Genomic DNA, 17,924 nt, shown 5'->3' with positions numbered 1-17,924 from the left:
CCCCTATCCATTTATAAATCTAAATAGAATCTTAAAAAAAATTTTTTTTAACTTTGACATTTGAAATAACTTCAGAGAAACCTCCATTCTGTCAAAACAATCAAAGAAACTTGGGTAGATGTTCTGTGAACTCAGTGTTGGGGATCTGGGGCATGGGGGTGGGGTGGACATGGGGCCAGCACCAGGAGCTCCCTGGCCCAGTTTGTAATTATACCCATCCTTTCCAGTTTGGGGTGCTCCCTCTTTAGTGATCCCTTCCAGAACCCTTCCAGCACTATAATAATTCTGCCACCACTCATATATGTATGACACTGCTCTGTTTTTCTTTAACGTCATTGATGGTGGCAAATCTTGGTGCTGTGAAAGTATTTCAGTGCATGTTTGATTCAAAGCAAAATCTGGTGACTAAAGTGGGTGCGTAACCACCTGGGTTGTGCGTATCTGTTCCCATTTCATAAACTATATATGGAGGAAACTCTGAAAGAGCTACCCCTTTAGAATAGATAAACATAGATATACAGCCTCCCTGTGGGGTAACTAAAAAGAACAATACTCATTTTTTATGTGTAAATTAAGATACATGTGTGAAACCTTACTTTTGTTACTCCGCAGATACTCCATCTTCTTAGGGAAGTCTAAGCAATTGGAATGATCCCCATGGAAGTTAGGGTAGTCGTTTTCTTAGGAGTTGAATTTGTCTCCACCCAAATCCTAGAATGTTAGCACTTGAAGGGAAGGCCAGCCATAGTTTCCTCCCCAAATAACCTTTGGAAAACAACAGAGCCTGCAGGTGGTGTTTATGTCCAGCTCTAGTCAGGGTACTATCATGTGATTTCTCCAAATGTATCTTATGCATCTAGCCCCAGTTAGTTACTGGGTTTGCTTAGTCCAAAAGTGTCATTAGATCAGTGAACAAAGCTTAGGAGCTTTGCCCCTAAGCTCCGTGGATGAGGAAGTAAAGATAGATGAACACCTTGGTGAAGATACTGATTACATTTTCCAGCCTCATGACATGCCCCCTAGATGCCTGTGTACCTTCTTGGTTTACTCCATATCATTCTAAATATCACTTAGGCGCCTGGATGCCTTTTCAACAAAACCTAGAAGATTCATAGCAGTGGGAGCTTCATGACTGTGCCTCACTATTCGGTTTAAATGATGTAGACCATCTCTTCTGGCAGTCACGAAGCTGGCAGTCCCTCCCTTGGTCTGAATCTCATAGCCTAGGAAAAGTGACAACTTGACTTTGTATCCCTGTTTCCTGTTCTTGGCCAGGCTATCACAGTCTTGACTGATCACTGTTTCACCATCCCAACTGGACCTTTGCTCTTTCTGTGTGACCTTAATGTCACTTCCTTTTCTGAGCCTCAGTTTCCACACCTATACGATGATACGATTAGTCCAAGTTACCTTTATAGACCCTTCAAATGTTAACAATAAAAGCTAGGGACTTCCCTGGTGACGCAGTGGTTAAGAATCTGCCTGCCAAGGCAGGAGACATGGGTTTGAGCCCTGGTCCGGGAAGATCCCACATGCCGGGGAGCAACTAATCCCGTGCGCCACAACTACTGAGCCTGCGCTGTAGAGCTCATGAGCCACAACTACTGAGCCTGCGCGCCTAGAGCCCATGCTCCGCAACAAGAAAAGCCACTGCAATGAGAAGCCCATGCACTGCAATGAAGAGTAGCCCCCGCTCGCCGCAACTAGAGAAGGCCCACGTGCAGCCACAAAGACCCAATGCAGCCAAAAATTAATTAATTAATTAATTTTTTTTAAAGCTATCATAGATTGAAAGCTGTGTGCTACACTATATCCTTTATTACCAACCTTTCGGGTTTTTTTTAACTGCACAACACTTTTTAAGAGTTATTTTGATCAGAGTTATATACATGCTAATAGTTTAAAGGAACAATAGGCCTACAAGAATTATTACAAAAACAAGACGAACAGTCCCCTCTATGCCCCTGTCATTTACTTCTCACCAAAGGCAATCACTTTTAATTTAGCTGATTCTTTTATTTATCTCCATATATGTAAGTGGAATGTTTATATTGCTTTTTTTTTTTTTTTTTAGCTTGAGGCATTTTCAACTGACAACACACTCTACCTCTTCCTTTTCTTTTTTTTTGGCAACCCAGGATTTAACTCTTCATCTCCTTGCCCGTTACCCACCCACACATACTTCCCTATCTTAATACTATGATATTATAATTTTGATTAGATTGAAATTCATTAATTTGTATTGTAACTTGTTATAGGCTATTCTCAACTGAACCATAGAGTACTATGATTACTTTTCCTTTATTGTACAAAATTTTGTTTTAGAGTAAATCTTGATTTCTTTGTTATGTGTTTATTTTGCTATATACTTATTAACTCAACCTTAAAACTCTCTTACTGCCATATACATCTTTCTTTATGTTCAAGCACGTTTTATATTCTATCCATTTCAAACTCTAAAAGAAATCTCTCCTGGAGCCTTCTGAGTTCCTTGACAACCTCTTCACCTCTCTTATGTGTTATCCCCAGTTTGCTCCTTCCCACATCTTTATTTTCCCATGTAATCTTTCTTAAATTTATATCTTTAGTTTTGTGTGAAACCTGTTTATTCCCTTTGAAGCTTCTCTTCATCCCCATTATTCTGAAATTTCACCTAGGATGTATTTTTACCTACCATGTGGACACATAGTGTGCCTATTCCATTATTTGATTTCTTGAAACTTTCTTAAATTCATCAGTGATTTTCTCCCACTTTTTCTCTATTCAGTCTTCCTGGCATACATGTTATTCAGATGTTGAACCTCCTGAAGTCGTCCTCTATATTCTTGACCCTCTTTATTCTTATTCCTATTCTCTTTGTCTTTTTGCTCAACTTTCTTCACGCTTTCCTCAACTCTGTCCTCTAAACTTTGTATTGAGTTTCTTGTTCCTGGCATTTTGCTTGTAAAAGTATCATTATTTATTACTCTAGTGGCATTTTCCAAAGGGTATTTGGTAGAAAACCAGTCCTGCAAAATGCTCTGCATAAAGGGATTTTACATACATTTAGGAATTTGGTCACATACATTTAGGAAAGGCTTACACTCTGCTTACCCACTCTTGGATGTTTGCATCTGCTATGAAGAACTCTTTTTTGTTTTCTGAACTTTTTACTAGACTGGTTTTTTTTAAGTACAGGAGGTACAGAGCTTTCCCGTATACCCCCTGCTCCCACACATGCACAGCCTTCTCCATTACCAACATCCCCCCACCCCGAGCGGTATGTTTGTTTCAATTGATGAACCTGCACTGACACATCATTATCACCCAAGGTCCGTAGTTTACCTTAGAGTTCTCTCTTGGTGGTGTACTTTTTATGGATTTTGACAAATATATAATGACATGTATCCACCATTATAGGATCCTACAAAATAGTTTAACTGCCCTAAAAATCCTTTGTGCTCTGCCTATTCATTCTTTCCTCCCTACTAATCTCTGGCAACCACTGACCTTTTTACTGTCTTTATAATTTTGCCTTTTCCAGAATGTCATAAAGTTGAAATCATTCAGTATGTAGTCTTTTCAGATTGGCCTTTTCACTTAGTAATATACATTTAAATTTCCTCTGTGCCTTTTCATGGCTTGATAGTTCTTTTTTGTTTGTTTGTTTGGTTTTTTTTAGTGCTGAATAACAACATACCATTGTCTGGCTATACCAATAGTTTATTTATCCGTTCACCTACTGAAGGACATCTTGGTTGTTTCCAAGTTTTGGCAACTATGAATTAAGCTGCTATAAACATTCCTGTGCAGGTTTTAGCGTGGACATAAGTTTTCACTTCCTTTGGGTAAATACCAAGGAATGCGATTTCTGGATCACATAGTAAGAGTATATTTGGTTATGTAAGAAATTGTCAAACTGTCTTCAAAGTGGCTGTATCATTTTGCATTCCAACCAGCAGTGAATGAGCGTTCATTTGTTGCTCCACATTCTCGCCAGCATTTGCATCTGGCATCAGTGTTCTGGATTTGGGCCATTCTAATAGGTATATAGTAATATTTCATTGTTGTTTTAATTTGCATATCTCTAATGACATGTAGAGTAGAGCATCTTTTCGTATACTTGTTTTCCAATTGTGTATCTTCTTTGGTGAGGTGTCTATTAACAACTTTGGCACATATTTTAATCAGGTTGTTTGTTTTCTTATTGCTGAGTTTTTAAGAGTTCTTTGTGTATTTAGATAACAGTCCTTTATATCAGATCTGTCTTTTGCAAATAATTTCTCCCAATCTGTAGCTTGTCTTTTCACTCTCTTGACATTGTCTTTCACAGAGCAGAAGGTTTTAATTTTAATGAGTCCAGCCTATCAATTATTTCTTTCATGGATCCTGCCTTTGGTGTTATATCTGAAGTCATTGGCATACTCAAGGTCATCTTGGTTTTCTCCTATATTACCTTCTAGGAGTTTTATAGTTTTGAATTTTACATTTAGGTCTGTGATCTATTTTGAGTTAATTTTTGTGAGGGGTGTAAAGTCTATGTGTAGGTTCCTTTTTTTGCATGTGGCTATCCAGTTGTTTCAGTACCATTTGTTGAAAAGACTGTCTTTGCTCCATTGTATTGCCTTTGCTCCTTTGTCAAAGATCAGTTGACTGTATTTGTGTGGGACTATTTCTGGGCTCTCTATTCTGTTCCATTGATTTGTCTATTCTTTTACCAATACCGTACTGTCTTGAAGTTGGATAGTGTCAGTCCTCCAACTTTGTTCTTTCCCTTCAGTATTGTGTTGGCTCTTCAGGGTTTTTCCCTCTCCATATAAACATTAGAATCAGTTTGTTGATAGCCACAAAATAACTTGCTGGGATTTTGATTGGGATTGCCTTGAGTCTATAGATCAAGTTGGGAAGAATGGACATCTTGACAGTATTTTCTTATCCATGAACATGGGGATATCTCTCCATTTATTTAGTTCTTTCTTGATTTCGTTTATCAGAGTTTTGTAGTTTTCTTCATATAAATCTTGTATGTATTTTGTTAGATTTATACCGAAGTATTTTATTTTTGAAGGTGCTAAGGTAAATGGTATTGTTTTTAATTTCAAATTCCACCTATTCATTGCTGTTATATATGAAAGTGATTGACTTTTGTGTATTAACCTTATACTCTGCAGTCTTGCTGTAACTGCTTATTAGTTCCAGGAATTTTTTTTGTCAATGCTTTTGCATTCTCTACATAGACAGTCATGTCTTCTACAGAGAAAGGGAGTTTTATTTCTTCCTTCCCAAACTGTACACCTTTCATTTCCTTTTCTTGTCTTATTACATTAGTTAGGACTTCTAGTACAATGTGGAAAACTCGTGGTAAGAGAGAACATCCTTACCTTGTTCCTGATCTTAGTGGCAAAGCTTCTAGTTTCTCACCATTAAGTATGATGTTAGCTGTAGGGTTTTTGTTGATGTTATTTATGAAGTTGAGGAAGTTTCCCTCTCTTCCTAGTTTGCTGAGAGTTTCCATCATTAATGGGTCTTGGATTCTGTCAAATGTTTTTTCTGCATCTATTGATAACATGTGATATTTCTTCTTTAGTTTGTTGATGTGATGGATTACATTGATTTTCAAATGTTGAATCAGTTTTACATACCTGGGATAAACCTCATTTGGTTGTAGTGTATAATTCTTTTTATATATTGTTGAATTCAATTTGCTCGTATTTTGGTAAGGATTTTTGCGTGTATGTTCATGAGAGATATTGGTCTGTAATTTTCTTTTCTCATGAAGTCATTGTCTGGTTTTGGTATTAGGGTAATGCTGGCCTCATACAATGAGTTAAGAAGTATTTTCTCTGCTTCTGTTTTCTGAAAGAGATTATAGAGAATTGGTAAAATGCATTTTTAAATGTTTGGTGGAATTCTAGTGAATCCGTCTGAGCCAGATGCTTTCTATTTTGGAAGGTGATTAATTACTGATTCAGTTTCTTTAATAAATATAGGTCTATTCAGATTGTCTTTTTTTGTGTGTGTGAGGTTTGGTAGATTGTGTCTTTCACCGCATTGGTCCATTTCATCTAGATTATCAAATTTGTCAGCATAGAATTATTCATAGTATTCCTTATATTACCCTTTTAATGACCATGGATCTGTAGTGATCCATCTCTTTCATGTCTGATATTAGTAATTTGTGTCATCTCTCTTTTTTCTTATTAGCATGTCTAAAGGCTTATCAATTTTTTTGATCTTTTTAAGGAAGCAGCTTTTGGTTTTATTGATTTTTCTCTGTTGACTTCCTGTTTTCAATTTCATTGATTTGTGCTCTAATTTTTATTATTTCTTTTCTTATGCTTACTTTGGATTTAATTTGCTCTTCTTTTTCTGATTTCCTGAAGTGGAAGCTTAGATTATTGGCTTTGGATCTTTCTTCTTTTATAGCGTATGCATTCAATGGTATAAATTTCCCTCTATTCACTGCTTTGGCTGTATCCCACAAATTTTGATACGTTATAGTTTCATTTTCATTTAGTTCAAAATATTTTTAAATTTCTCTTGAGATTTCTTCTTTGACCCATGTGTTATTTATTTAGAAATGTGTTGTTTAAGCTCCAGGTATTTAGGGATTTTTCACTTATCTTTCTGTTACTGATTTCTGGTTTTATTCCATTGTGGTCTAAGAACAGACATATTATATGATTTCTGCTCTTTTAAATTTGTTAAGGTGTGTTTTATGGCCCAGAATGTGGTCTGTCTTGGTGTATGTTCCATGTGAGCTTGAGAAGAATGTGTGTTCTGCTGTTGTTGGGTGAAGTAGCCTCTAATATCAATTATATCCAGTTTATTGATGGTGCTGTTGAGTTCAACAGTGTCCTTACTGCCTGCTGAATCTGTCCAGTTCTGATAGGGGGATGTCAAAGTGTCCAACTGTAATAGTGGATTCACCTATTTCTCCTTGCAGTTCTATCAATTTTTGCCTCCTGTATTTTTATACTCTGTTGTTAGGTGCATACACAGTAAGGACTGACATGTCTTCTTAGATATTTGACCTTTATATCATGTAATGCCCCTCTTTATCTGTGATAACTTTCCTTGCTCTGAAATCTGCTCTGTCTGAAATTAATACAGCTACTCCCACTTTCCTTTGATTAGTGTTAGCATGGCATATCTTTCTCCATCCCTTTACTTTTAATCTATATGTGTCTTTATATTTAAAGTGGTTTCTTATAAACAACATAGAGTTGGGTCTTGTTTTTTGATCCAGTTTGAGAATCTCTTTTAACTGGTTTATTTAGACCATTGACATCTAAAATGATTATTGATATAGTTGGATAAGTATCTACCATAATTGTTACAGTTTTTTATATTTTTGCCTTTGTAATTTGTTCCTATTTTTGTCTTCCACTCTTTTTCTGCCTTTCGTGGTTTTAACTGAGAATTTTATATGATTCCACTTTTTCTCCTTTCTTAGCATATCAGTTATATTTCTTTTTTTACTGTTTTAAATGATTACCCTTGAGTTTGCAAATAACATTATAACTAATCCAAGTCTGTTTTCAAATAACACTATACCACTTCACAGATATAATAAGAATCCTAATTCCTCCTTCCCATCCTTTGTATGATTACTGTCATTCATTTCACTTAGACATAAGTATGTATAAACATGTACATATATATATACATAAGCATACACAAATACATCATTGCTATTTTTATTTTGAACAAACTGTTATCTGTTAGATCAGTTAAGAATGAGGGGAATTCCCTGGCGGTCCAGTGGTTAAGACTTCACCTTCCAATGCAGAGGGTGTGGGTTCAATCACTGGTTGGGGAGCTAAGATCCCACATGCCTTGTGGCCAAAAAACCAAAACATAAAACAGAAGCAATATTGTAACAAATTCAATAAAAACTTAAAAAATGGTCCACGTCAAAAAAAAAATCTTTAAAAAAAAAAAAGAATGTGAAAAATAAGTTCTTATTCTGCCTTCACCTATTCCGTCTCTGATGCTCTTTCCTTTGTGTAGAGCCAAGTTTCTGACCTATGTTATTTTCCTTCTCTCTAAGGAATTCCTTTAACATTTCTTGCAGGGCAGATCTACAGGCAACAAACTCCATCAGTTTTTCTTTGTCTGAGAAAGTTTTTTGTTTATAAATTTATTTATTTATTTATTTTTGGCTGTGTTGGGTCTTCGTTGCTGCACACGGGCTTTCTCTAGTTGCGGTGAGCAGGGGCTACTCTTCGTTGCGTTGCGAGGGCTTCTCATTGCGGTGGCTTCTCTTGTTGCAGAGCATGGGCTCTAGGCACGCAGGCTTCAGTAGTTGTGCACGCGGGCTCAGTAGTTGTGGCTCGTGGGCTCTAGAGAGCAGCCTCAAGTAGTTGTGGCGCACGGGCTTAGTTGCTCTGTGGCATGTGGGATCATCCCGGACCAGGGCTCGAACCCATGTCCCCTGCATCAGCAGGCGGATTCTTTCTTTTTTTTTTTTTTTTTTTTTTTTTTTATTTATTTTTGGCTGTGTTGGGTCTTCATTTCTGTGTGCGGGCTTTCTCTAGTTGCGGCGAGTGGGGGCCACTCTTCATCGCGGTGCGCGGGCCTCTCACTGTCGCGGCCTCTCTTGTTGTGGAGCACAGGCTCCAGACACGCAGGCTCAGTAGTTGTGGCTCACGGGCTTTGTTGCTCCGCGGCATGTGGGATCTTCCCAGACCAGGGCTCGAACCCGTGTCCCCTGCATTGGCAGGCAGACTCTCAACCACTGCGCCACCAGGGAAGCCCCGGCAGGTGGATTCTTAACCACTGCACCACCAGGGAAGTCCCTGAGAAAGTTTTTGTTTCTCCTTCACTTTAATTTTTCAAGGGACAGAATTCTAAGTGAGTGGGTGTTTTCTCTCAATGCTTTAAATATTCCACTCCCTTCTCTTCTTGCTCACATGGTTTCTAAGGATGTAATTTTTTATTGTTGCTCCTCTATAGGTAAGACGGTTTTTTCCTCTGAAATCTTTCAAGACTTTTCATCTTTGATTTTCTGCATTTTTTAGTGTAATATGCCTAGATGTAGTTTTTTTGTGTCATTTATCCTGTTTGGTGTTCTCTGACCTTCCTAGATCTGTGCTTTGGTGTCTGACATTAATTTGGGGAAATTATCTGTCATTATTGCTTTAAATATTTCTTCTATTCCTTTCTTTCTTCTCCTTCTGGTATTCCCGTTATGTGTATGTTACTCCTTTTGTAGTTGTCCCACAGTTCTTGGAAACCCAGTCTATGGAGGTAGAGGCTTTTTTTTTTTCAGTCTTCTTTTTTCTTTGCTTTTCAGTTTTGGAAGTTTCTATTGAGATGTCCTCAAGTTCAGTGATTCTTCCCTTGGCTGTGTCCAGTCTACTAATTAGCCCATCAAAGGCATTCTTCATTTCTGTTACAGTGTTTTTGATCTCTAGCATTGATTTTTTATTTTCTTAGAATTTCCATCTTTCTGCATACATTGTCCATCTGTTTTGCATGCTGTCTGCTTTATCTATTAGAACACTTAGCATATTAATCATAGTTGTTTTAAATTTTTAATCTAATAATTCCAACATCCCTGCCATGCCTGAGTCTAGTTCTGATGCTTGCTCTGTCTCTTCAAACTTCATTTTTTTGCCTTTTAGTTTACCTTATAAATAGGTCTTTAGTAATATAATGGTAAGGTATGAGGGGAGGATAAGTATTCTATAGTCCTATGATTAGGTCTCAGTCTTTCGGTGAGACTGTGCTCTTGTACTGTGAACTTTACCAGTGCTTCTTAGTCCCCCTCATGCCCCTTAAATGGGGCAGGATGGCTGGAGGGGGCTGCAGTTGGTTATTTCCCTTCCCCCAGGTAGGTTAAGCTCTGATCAAATCCCAGCGGATTAAGTTCTGGTAAAATAATTTCTCCTGAGGGTAGGCCTTGTTAAGAAGGACAGAATGCTCTGGCATGTTTTTAAATGGCTCCTTTTCCCCCCTCCCCCTGCTGGAAGCATGAGGGGATTTTTCTCCGATATTCACTGTGAGAACCTGGTCGAGCTTCTGGAGGTAAAACTCACAAAAGTGTGGGACCACCCCCACCCCATGAGTGGATCCCCCCTGAAGTTTTTAACTCTTAAACTTGTTCACACTGAGCTTCCAGTAGGAATTCTATAGTTTAGATTTTCCTACCTCTGTACTAGTTCCTGTGGCGGCTTCTTTTTAGTAAATTGTGAGTCTCTGTATTCACCGGTCTGTCTCTTGGTGGGGAGCAGCAGTTTGCCCTGTGACCTCAGTTCTCTGATGGATCTAAAAAGGATAGTTGATTTTTCAGGTTGTTCAGCTTTATACTTGTTGTCAGGATGAAGTGGCTACTTCCAAGTTCCTTCCACGCTGGACCCTTCTCTGAATCTTTTTTTCAGCCTCTAATTCTGATACCATGGATGCAGTAGAAAACCAAAACATGACAATATACAAAAATATCTTTATGACCTTAAGATTGGGAAGGATTTTTAAAATAAGATAATAAGCATAAATTAGAAAAAGTATATAACCTTTATATTCCTGGAAAAGGTAATATCAGTATATTCAGCTGCACTATAATTGCAGCAGAGGCAGCTCATCTCTCTTCCACATCGCATCAGTTGAGGTGGTTCAGCTGGGGCTGTTGGATCCACTTCCAAGATGATCCATTCATGCGGCTAACAAAATTGGTGCTGGCCGTTGATTCTTCTCTGCACGGATATCTCCAAAAGGTATCCTGGGCTTCCTCATCCCAGGGTGACTTGATTCCAAGAGCAAGTGTCTCAAGAAACAGGAAGTGGAGGCTACCATTTTCTTAAGGCTTGAGCCCCCAAATCAACAGAGCATCATTCCCATCATATTCTATTGATCAAGTGGTCACAGAGCCCAGATTCAAGAGAAGGGGAGTAGACCCCACATCCTGCTGGGAGGAGGGTCAAAGAATTATGGACCATATTTTAAAACCACCTCAGTCCACTTTCTGGACATAAGTTATTTACATTTTTCCCACTTGGAAAATTTATTCTTCCCCTTGCAAGATTCCCCATTAAAGGTCTCATCCCTTTACAACATTGGGCTCCAGATCTGGCATCTCATCATCTAAGTCAGATCCAGGTGCAAATGAGACCTCTCAGGTGCAGTTTCTCAGATATAGCTCCTTGAGTGTAGTTCTTCTCAGACCGAAGACCTGTGACCTAAAGAAACATGTTGTCTACTCCCCACATATCCAGCATACGGTGATGGGGTAGGCATAGGATAACTTATAGATACATTCGTTCAAAGGGGAAAAAACCTGGAGGCACATAGCAGTCACTGGTTTATAGAAATTCTGAAATCCAGCTGGGCATATGTTGCCAATTCCTTAATTAGATCCAATACTACTCTCTGGGAGTTGTTTCCATGGCTCTTTGGTTTTGTCCTCTGAATCATCCTTCCTTTTCCATAGGAAACCTGAGATTGCCTTCTCAGTCTTCCTCCTGATTGTAAAAGGTTGGGGGTCCAAAGAATTCTTTTCATTTTGTACCATCTCTGTCCCTTTTAGTCTGAGCTAGCAATGCTTCTGCCAGAATGATTCTCTTAGGAACTTGAGAATAGAAGCCTAAAAGGTCTTAAGAAGGCTGTCATTGAGGGGGCTTAAAGGAAAGTGAGGAAAATCTTATTGGAAGATGGCGGACAGGAGACACCTGCTAGGTAGTGATGGAAAGTCTGATAACACTGCCACCTGCAGTAATGTGGAACTAGGAAATGTACCTGATGAACTCAGTGAAATATAAGGAGATTTCCAGACAAAGTAATGAAGTGCCACCTGGCTTCTCACTGCCTATGATAAAAATGTAAGATGAGAGAGATGAGCTTAAAAAAAAAAACATAACAAATAAAAAAGTCCAGGACTCACAGTCTGGAAATGCTTCTCATTTCCAGTCTCTCCAGAAGGCAAATAGTTCTAAATTAAGAAAGGGTCAAATCCAGAATGGGACAATAAAAATCTTTCGTTAAGATGTCAGAATGATTTAAGACTATGCTTCATAGCCTCTTTCAGACCAAAAGGCCCTCTAAAAATCGTAAGGGCAAGTCTCACAGATACTCTTCCATAAACAATAAGATTTTTACGAATCTTAAGGGCATTGTCTCACAGCAGCTATACAGGAAGCCCAAAGTAGAGAAGGTCTTATCTTCAAGAGATTTGTGATTGTGGCTTTTAGCTAATGAAGTAAATTTCAGTAGTATTCATAGAAAACCCCCCAAGTTTCATTCTGGTGGAAGCATTGCCACCTCAGACTAATAGCACCAGAGACAGTGCATAATAGACTAGTACAGAATCCTTTAGACCCCAACCTTTTACAGGCTTCTATTCAAGGCCCTTTCAGCTTCACTCACATTCTTTCTGTGGCCTTTTATGCTTCTTTCTGCTTCCCAGTCCCAAAGCTAATGTCATGTGTGTTGGACTTTTGTTACTGTAGCACCCTATTTCTGATACCACATTCTGTTCCAGTAATCTTTTGCTACATAACAAACCACTACAAAACTTCATGGCTTAAAACAACAATGTGGGCAGTGCTGGGTGGCAACAGCTGGTCTCTCTTCCCTGCAGTGTCAGCTGTGGTGGCTTGACCAGGACTGGAGGATCCGCTTCCACCACAGGGCTGACAGGTTGGCTCTGGCTGTTGGTTTCTCTCCATATGGACCTCGCCACAGTGTGGCTTTGCCTCCTCACACATGCCAGTTGGGTTCCAAGAGTGAACGTCCCAAGAAAGAAGAAGTGGAAACTGCCAGTTTCTTAAGCCCTGGGTCCAGAAACTGGCACAGTGTCATTTCCACCATAGTTTATTGGTTAAGTATCACAGAGATCAGTGGAAGGAATGCCAAAGAATCTAGGAACCACAGTCCTTGGAAGGTTTTATCCTTTGGCTTTTGTATTTCACCCTTTAATCCATATAGAATTTTTTTTAAAATCATCACTGAACTGGTTATATTTTTTCCTTTTTATGTGCTTTAATTAAGTAAAATTTACATACAGTGAAATGTACACACCTTAATATACAATTTGATGAGTTTTAATTAACGTAAGCAGCCATGTAGCCGCAGCCCCAGTCAGGATAAGAGTCATTTCTACCACCCTGGAGTTACCTCCTGCCTCCTCACAGTCCGTCTTCACTCTCACCTTTATTCTGATTTCTGTCACCATAGGTTAGATTTTCCTGTTCCTGAAGTTAATGTATAAATGGAATCAGATTGTGTGTACTATTTTGTATTTGGTTTCTTTCACTCAAAATAATGTTTTGAGAAGCATTCTGTCAATAGTTCATTCTTTTTTACTGCCAGGTGGTATTCCAGTAAATAAATATACCACACAGTTTGTATATCTGTTCTCTTGTTGATGGACATATGGGTTGGTTCTAGTTTGGGGCTATTATGACTAACCTGCTATGAACATTTTAATAAGTGTCTTTTCACAGACATAATGTTTTCACTTATTTTCATTACTCTTTCTCTTTGAGTTCCTCATTTTTATTTGTTTTGTTTTCAATGAAAGAGTCATATTATGACATGGAAATTCTAACCATTTCTTAACAGACTTCAGCCAATTCTTCTTTTATTAAGTCTACCTCCACACCGACCTGCAGGGGCCCCTGCCAGTTCTTGAGCCTTTTGTGAATTATAAGATGGAGCAGCTTGGCTCTCATCATTCCCCACTCTTGGTTAAGGATTCAGCGTTCTTGGGTCTGCTGAGTCAATTACTACTTTGTCACTCTGCTTTCCAGCTTCCGGAATTTTAAGTTGTCTCCTTTCTTGTTATCTGGCTCATTTTAGTGCGTTTTAAGGGAAAAAAGAGTTAAGTCTATATTTCAGTGCATCTTGTTTACCCTTTTCTTTTTTTTCCTTTCTTTTTCAGCCGTCACCTTCCACATCCTGCCTCTCTCTTTTTGTTTTCTTCTCTCCATCTTGCTTCCCCTTAGATTTAGAATGACGACGGTGGAAGAATCCTCAGACAGCATCTGGCTCAGCCCCTCCATTTTGTGGGTGGCAAACCTGAGGCCCAAAGAGGACAGTAGTCCATCCACAGCCCACACAGCTACTGCTCTTATCTTTTTGCCTTTAATAGCGAAAGAGACTTTTTGCCCTCCTGCCCTTCAGTTAGTGAGCCAGGACAGTGTGAAGAAGCAGAGTACCCCCTACTCAAGTGGAAGCCTAGAAGTCAGGTCAGCAGAAGGAATGCCGTAGCTGGCCAGGCAGCTGTGGGTCCTCTCTGGAGACCAAGAAGCAAGTCTGGGTAGGACTGCCTCTTTCTTCCGTGCTCGCCCTGCCTCTGCCCTAGCACAGTGCCAGGTGGGAGGTTGCAATTAGGAGAGTGCCCAGCTGTCTTGACAGGAGAAACTACTGAAACAGAGAAATACATAGGTGGGACCCTCAGGTCCTTTGCATGTTTTTCTTTATTCCAGTTTTCTTCTATTTTCGCTACTTTCTTTGAGCCTTTCTTCTATTTTCACTACGTTCTTTGAGTGTTGATGTAGAAGATAACAAAGGGACTCTAAGGCCCAGAACGGAAGGCAAGGCAAGTGACTGGTGGTTTGACCACTCTTAAGTCCAAAGCCAAACACACACAAGCACTAACATTGCCAGAGCCCCCAGCTCCGTACACAGAGCATGTAAGAGATACCAAGAATATGTAAGGCAACCAAGGACCGAAAATGAAAGTACATACATCTGGAAAATTGCTTAGATCTTCTTTTCAGTGTACAGAAGACAAAGTGCAAGTTCTGTGCCTTGGCTGGTCTGGGCTGTTCTCCCAGCAGGCTGCGTTCCCAGAGCTTTGGTCATGCAGTTTGGGCTGGCAGCAGCTGGGTACAGCCACCCTCTACCCCCTCCCACGGTGTTTCACAGCTTAGCAGCTGGGAATCCTGTAGAGACCAGAGCCAGGGTATGAAAGACGAAGAGAGCACTGTTGCCTGACTTCTCTACCCTGGATACTCTATAAGCTGCTTTGATTCTTTGTCTCCTGCAGTTTGTATTTACTTGAACAAGAATGGCAGCACAGGCCCGCACTTAGATAAGAAGAAGGTCCAGCAGCTCCCTGACCATTTTGGGCCAGCCCAAGCCTCCGTGGTGTTGCAGCAGGCTGTGCAGGCTTGCATCGACTGTGCTTATCACCAGAAAACCGTCTTCGGCTTCCTCAAACAGGGTCACGGTGGTGCAGTTATCTCAGGTAAGCGCCCCTGGGCTGGTGTGGCTCCTAGTCAGAGGGGCGGGCCTTTTCAAGTGACTAATTTCTAGCAAGGCATCCTGGTTTCTACTTCACACCTGTAGGCTCTGGAGAAATATGAAAGTATTCCATTTCTCAGAGAGTCATCATTTTCAACTCCCAGAGCCCCTCCAGGTCTTCTGCATATCGCTGCCAAGTAGAATACCCACGCAGACTCTGTCTCCCTGCCTAGCCTCTCCCATACAGAAAATATATGGCTGTGTTGCTTTAAAGATGATCACAAGAAAAAATCCAGAGGAGGCTGTATTGTGGAAACAGTAGAGTTTCTCCAGACTGCCATAGCCTCCTAGCTGGCTTCAGGGAACCACAGAACTCTTCTCTCATTCTTTTGACTCCTTAGCTTCCCAGTCCTAAGCCAGCCCTGATACAGGGGAATTGAATCTCAGGGCAGAGTGGGAAGAATCATCTCTCTCTTTCCCGTTATGAGAGTTTGAGTCAGTTGCACAGTGTATGGTTTTTTGGTTTGTTTGTTTTCACTGAGAATAGTCACTTTTTCTGCTGTGCCCTGCTCTGTTTCAGTTTTCCTAAGTCCAAAACCCCATTCTTTACCCACCAAACCTGTGAAGACTTGACCTAGAGCCTTTCAATCTTTTTTTTTTTTAATAAATGTATTTTATTTATTTATTTATTTTTGGCTGCGTTGGGTCTTCATTGCTGCATGTGGGCTTTCTCTAGTTGTGGCAAGCGGGGGCTACTCTTCACTGCGGTGCACGGGCTTCTCACTGCGGTGGCTTCTCTTGTTGCGGAGCACGGGCTCTAGGCGTGTGGGCTTCAGTAGTTGTGGGTCTCAGGCTCTAGAGCACAGGCTCAGTAGTTGTGGCGCATGGGCTTAGTTGCTCCGTGGCATGTGGGATCTTCCCAGACCAGGCCTCGAACCCGTGTCCCCTACATTGGCAGGCGGATTCTTAACCACTGCGCCACCAGGGAAGCCCCAGCCTTTCAGTCTTAATTGTATACTACTCCATAATCTCCTGCCCCTGCCCTCTAACTAGTTGCATTATCCAGCCTCAGGAAACCCAGCTGACATGGAAGACCCCATAAATATACTTTTTAGCAAACATTCATTGAGTCCTTACTCTGTGTTAGAGGTTATTGCCAGACACTGGCCAGGGGAAGGGAAGAAAAGAAGAGGACATGCTCAGGCTCTGCCCTGATGGAAAAGAAAGACTAGCTCACAGCTAACTGTGGGAGGTGTTATAATATGTGAGAAATGCATGCAGGGTGGTGTGGGAGCCCGGACGAGGGAGTAATTGGCTGCATGGAGGATGGGGGCAGGCAGGGAAGGAATTGCTATAAAAGGCTGAAAACTGCATGGGAAATCAAGCCTCCCTTTCCTTCTGAGGCTGAGGCCTCTGCCTGGCCTCTCCTTTGCTTCTGTGCAGCAGTCTACAGGCACCTGGCTTTCTTTACGACTTTTCTTTAGCAGCTCTCACCCACCTTCTCTAGGGTTCTTCCTCTGCCCCAAAACTGGTTCCTGAGAATGACCTATCTCCCCATTTCCTTCCTGCCCTCAGAGACAGATGTAGAGGCCTTTTGCTTGTTAAGGATTATACAGATACATTTTGAATAGAAATAGGTGGGGAGTTTAAAAAAAAAAAACAGGCATGGAATAGTTCCAAACGTTGCCGAAATTCTAGTTGCCCTTATCCAGATCAGATTGTACGCCTCAGCCGTTGCTGGCAATAGCTGTATTCTCCTCTTCTGCCCAGCTTCTCTGTTCTTGGGCAGTTCTTATGGAAATGGAACCCCAAATGAACAGATTTCCTGGAGGAGGCCCAGCCAACTGATGGAGCAGATAGAATTATGTTCACAGTTGTTTCACAGGCTAAGTAAAATCATTCCAGAGCCCCAGGTGCAACAGACCTGCCCTGGCCACTCCCATCATCGCAAGCCCTGGAGTTGGAGGCAAAAATCAAACCCTCAAGGGAGGGAGGGGAGGGGAAGGGAAGGAGGGAGGAAACCTGGGCACCGATTGCCTCTGTGTAACCAGGGAAGCCTGAGGCAAGCAGTGGGCTGGACTCCTCCTGCCCTGCCTGCGCTGCTGAGCTGAGGAGCTGACGTGCTCAGCCCTGTTTGCTTAACTCCACAGCCGTGTTTGACCGCGAGCAGCACACCCTCAACCTCCCAGCAGTCAACAGCATCACCTACGTCCTCCGCTTCCTGGAGAAACTCTGCCACAACCTTCGCAGTGACAATCTGTTTGGCAACCAGCCCTTTACACAGACTCACTTGTCACTCACCACCACAGAGTACAGCCACAGCCACGACAGGTACCTACCAGGTAGGAGCTGGGACGGGGTCTGGGCTAAGAAAGGGGGGCAGGGTAGTAGCGGTAGCAGCAGCAGCGAGGGCCCAGGGCCAGGCGCTCAGATCTGCTAGCCTGGCACCTACTACCCCAAGATCTGGTTTTCTGTCCCTTAACTTTGCCGTGTCTGGCACTTTTTGGTCTCCTCTCATCTTTACTGTCTCTTCAGGATTTTGTCTCCTATCTTTAGGATTAACCCTCTTTCCTCTGGATTTTTATCCCTAAAAAAATGGTGGTTCATGATTCTCCTGAATCTGTAAGTGGAGCCACCGTGAAGTCACAAGACATCTCCCCGTGTGAATCTGGCAGCAAAGGCCTAACATAGAACTCCCTTGCCAGCGGGAAGGTTTAGTCTCAGGCTACAGATTGAGAAATTTGCTCCCGGGTGATTGG

General features: G+C 41.1%; 1 protein-coding gene across 19 annotated transcripts in view; it reads left to right on the top strand.

The window, feature by feature from the left end:
• SCMH1 (Scm polycomb group protein homolog 1) overlaps positions 1 to 17,924 on the top strand; it is a 200,242-nt gene that overhangs the window by 161,251 nt on the left and 21,067 nt on the right. For all 19 annotated transcript variants that reach the window (XM_057546802.1, XM_057546798.1, XM_057546793.1 and 16 more), the window contains 2 exons: positions 14,969 to 15,169; positions 17,316 to 17,507. In XM_057546802.1, coding sequence (XP_057402785.1) covers positions 14,969 to 15,169; positions 17,316 to 17,507 — 393 coding nt within the window. The remainder of the gene's footprint in view (positions 1 to 14,968; positions 15,170 to 17,315; positions 17,508 to 17,924) is intronic.

The sequence above is a fragment of the Balaenoptera acutorostrata genome, chromosome 1 (genome assembly GCF_949987535.1).
Source record: "Balaenoptera acutorostrata chromosome 1, mBalAcu1.1, whole genome shotgun sequence".
Taxonomy (NCBI): domain Eukaryota; kingdom Metazoa; phylum Chordata; class Mammalia; order Artiodactyla; family Balaenopteridae; genus Balaenoptera; species Balaenoptera acutorostrata.
Note: the sequence above shows the minus strand (reverse complement) of the source record. Positions and strands in the feature narration are given on the sequence as shown.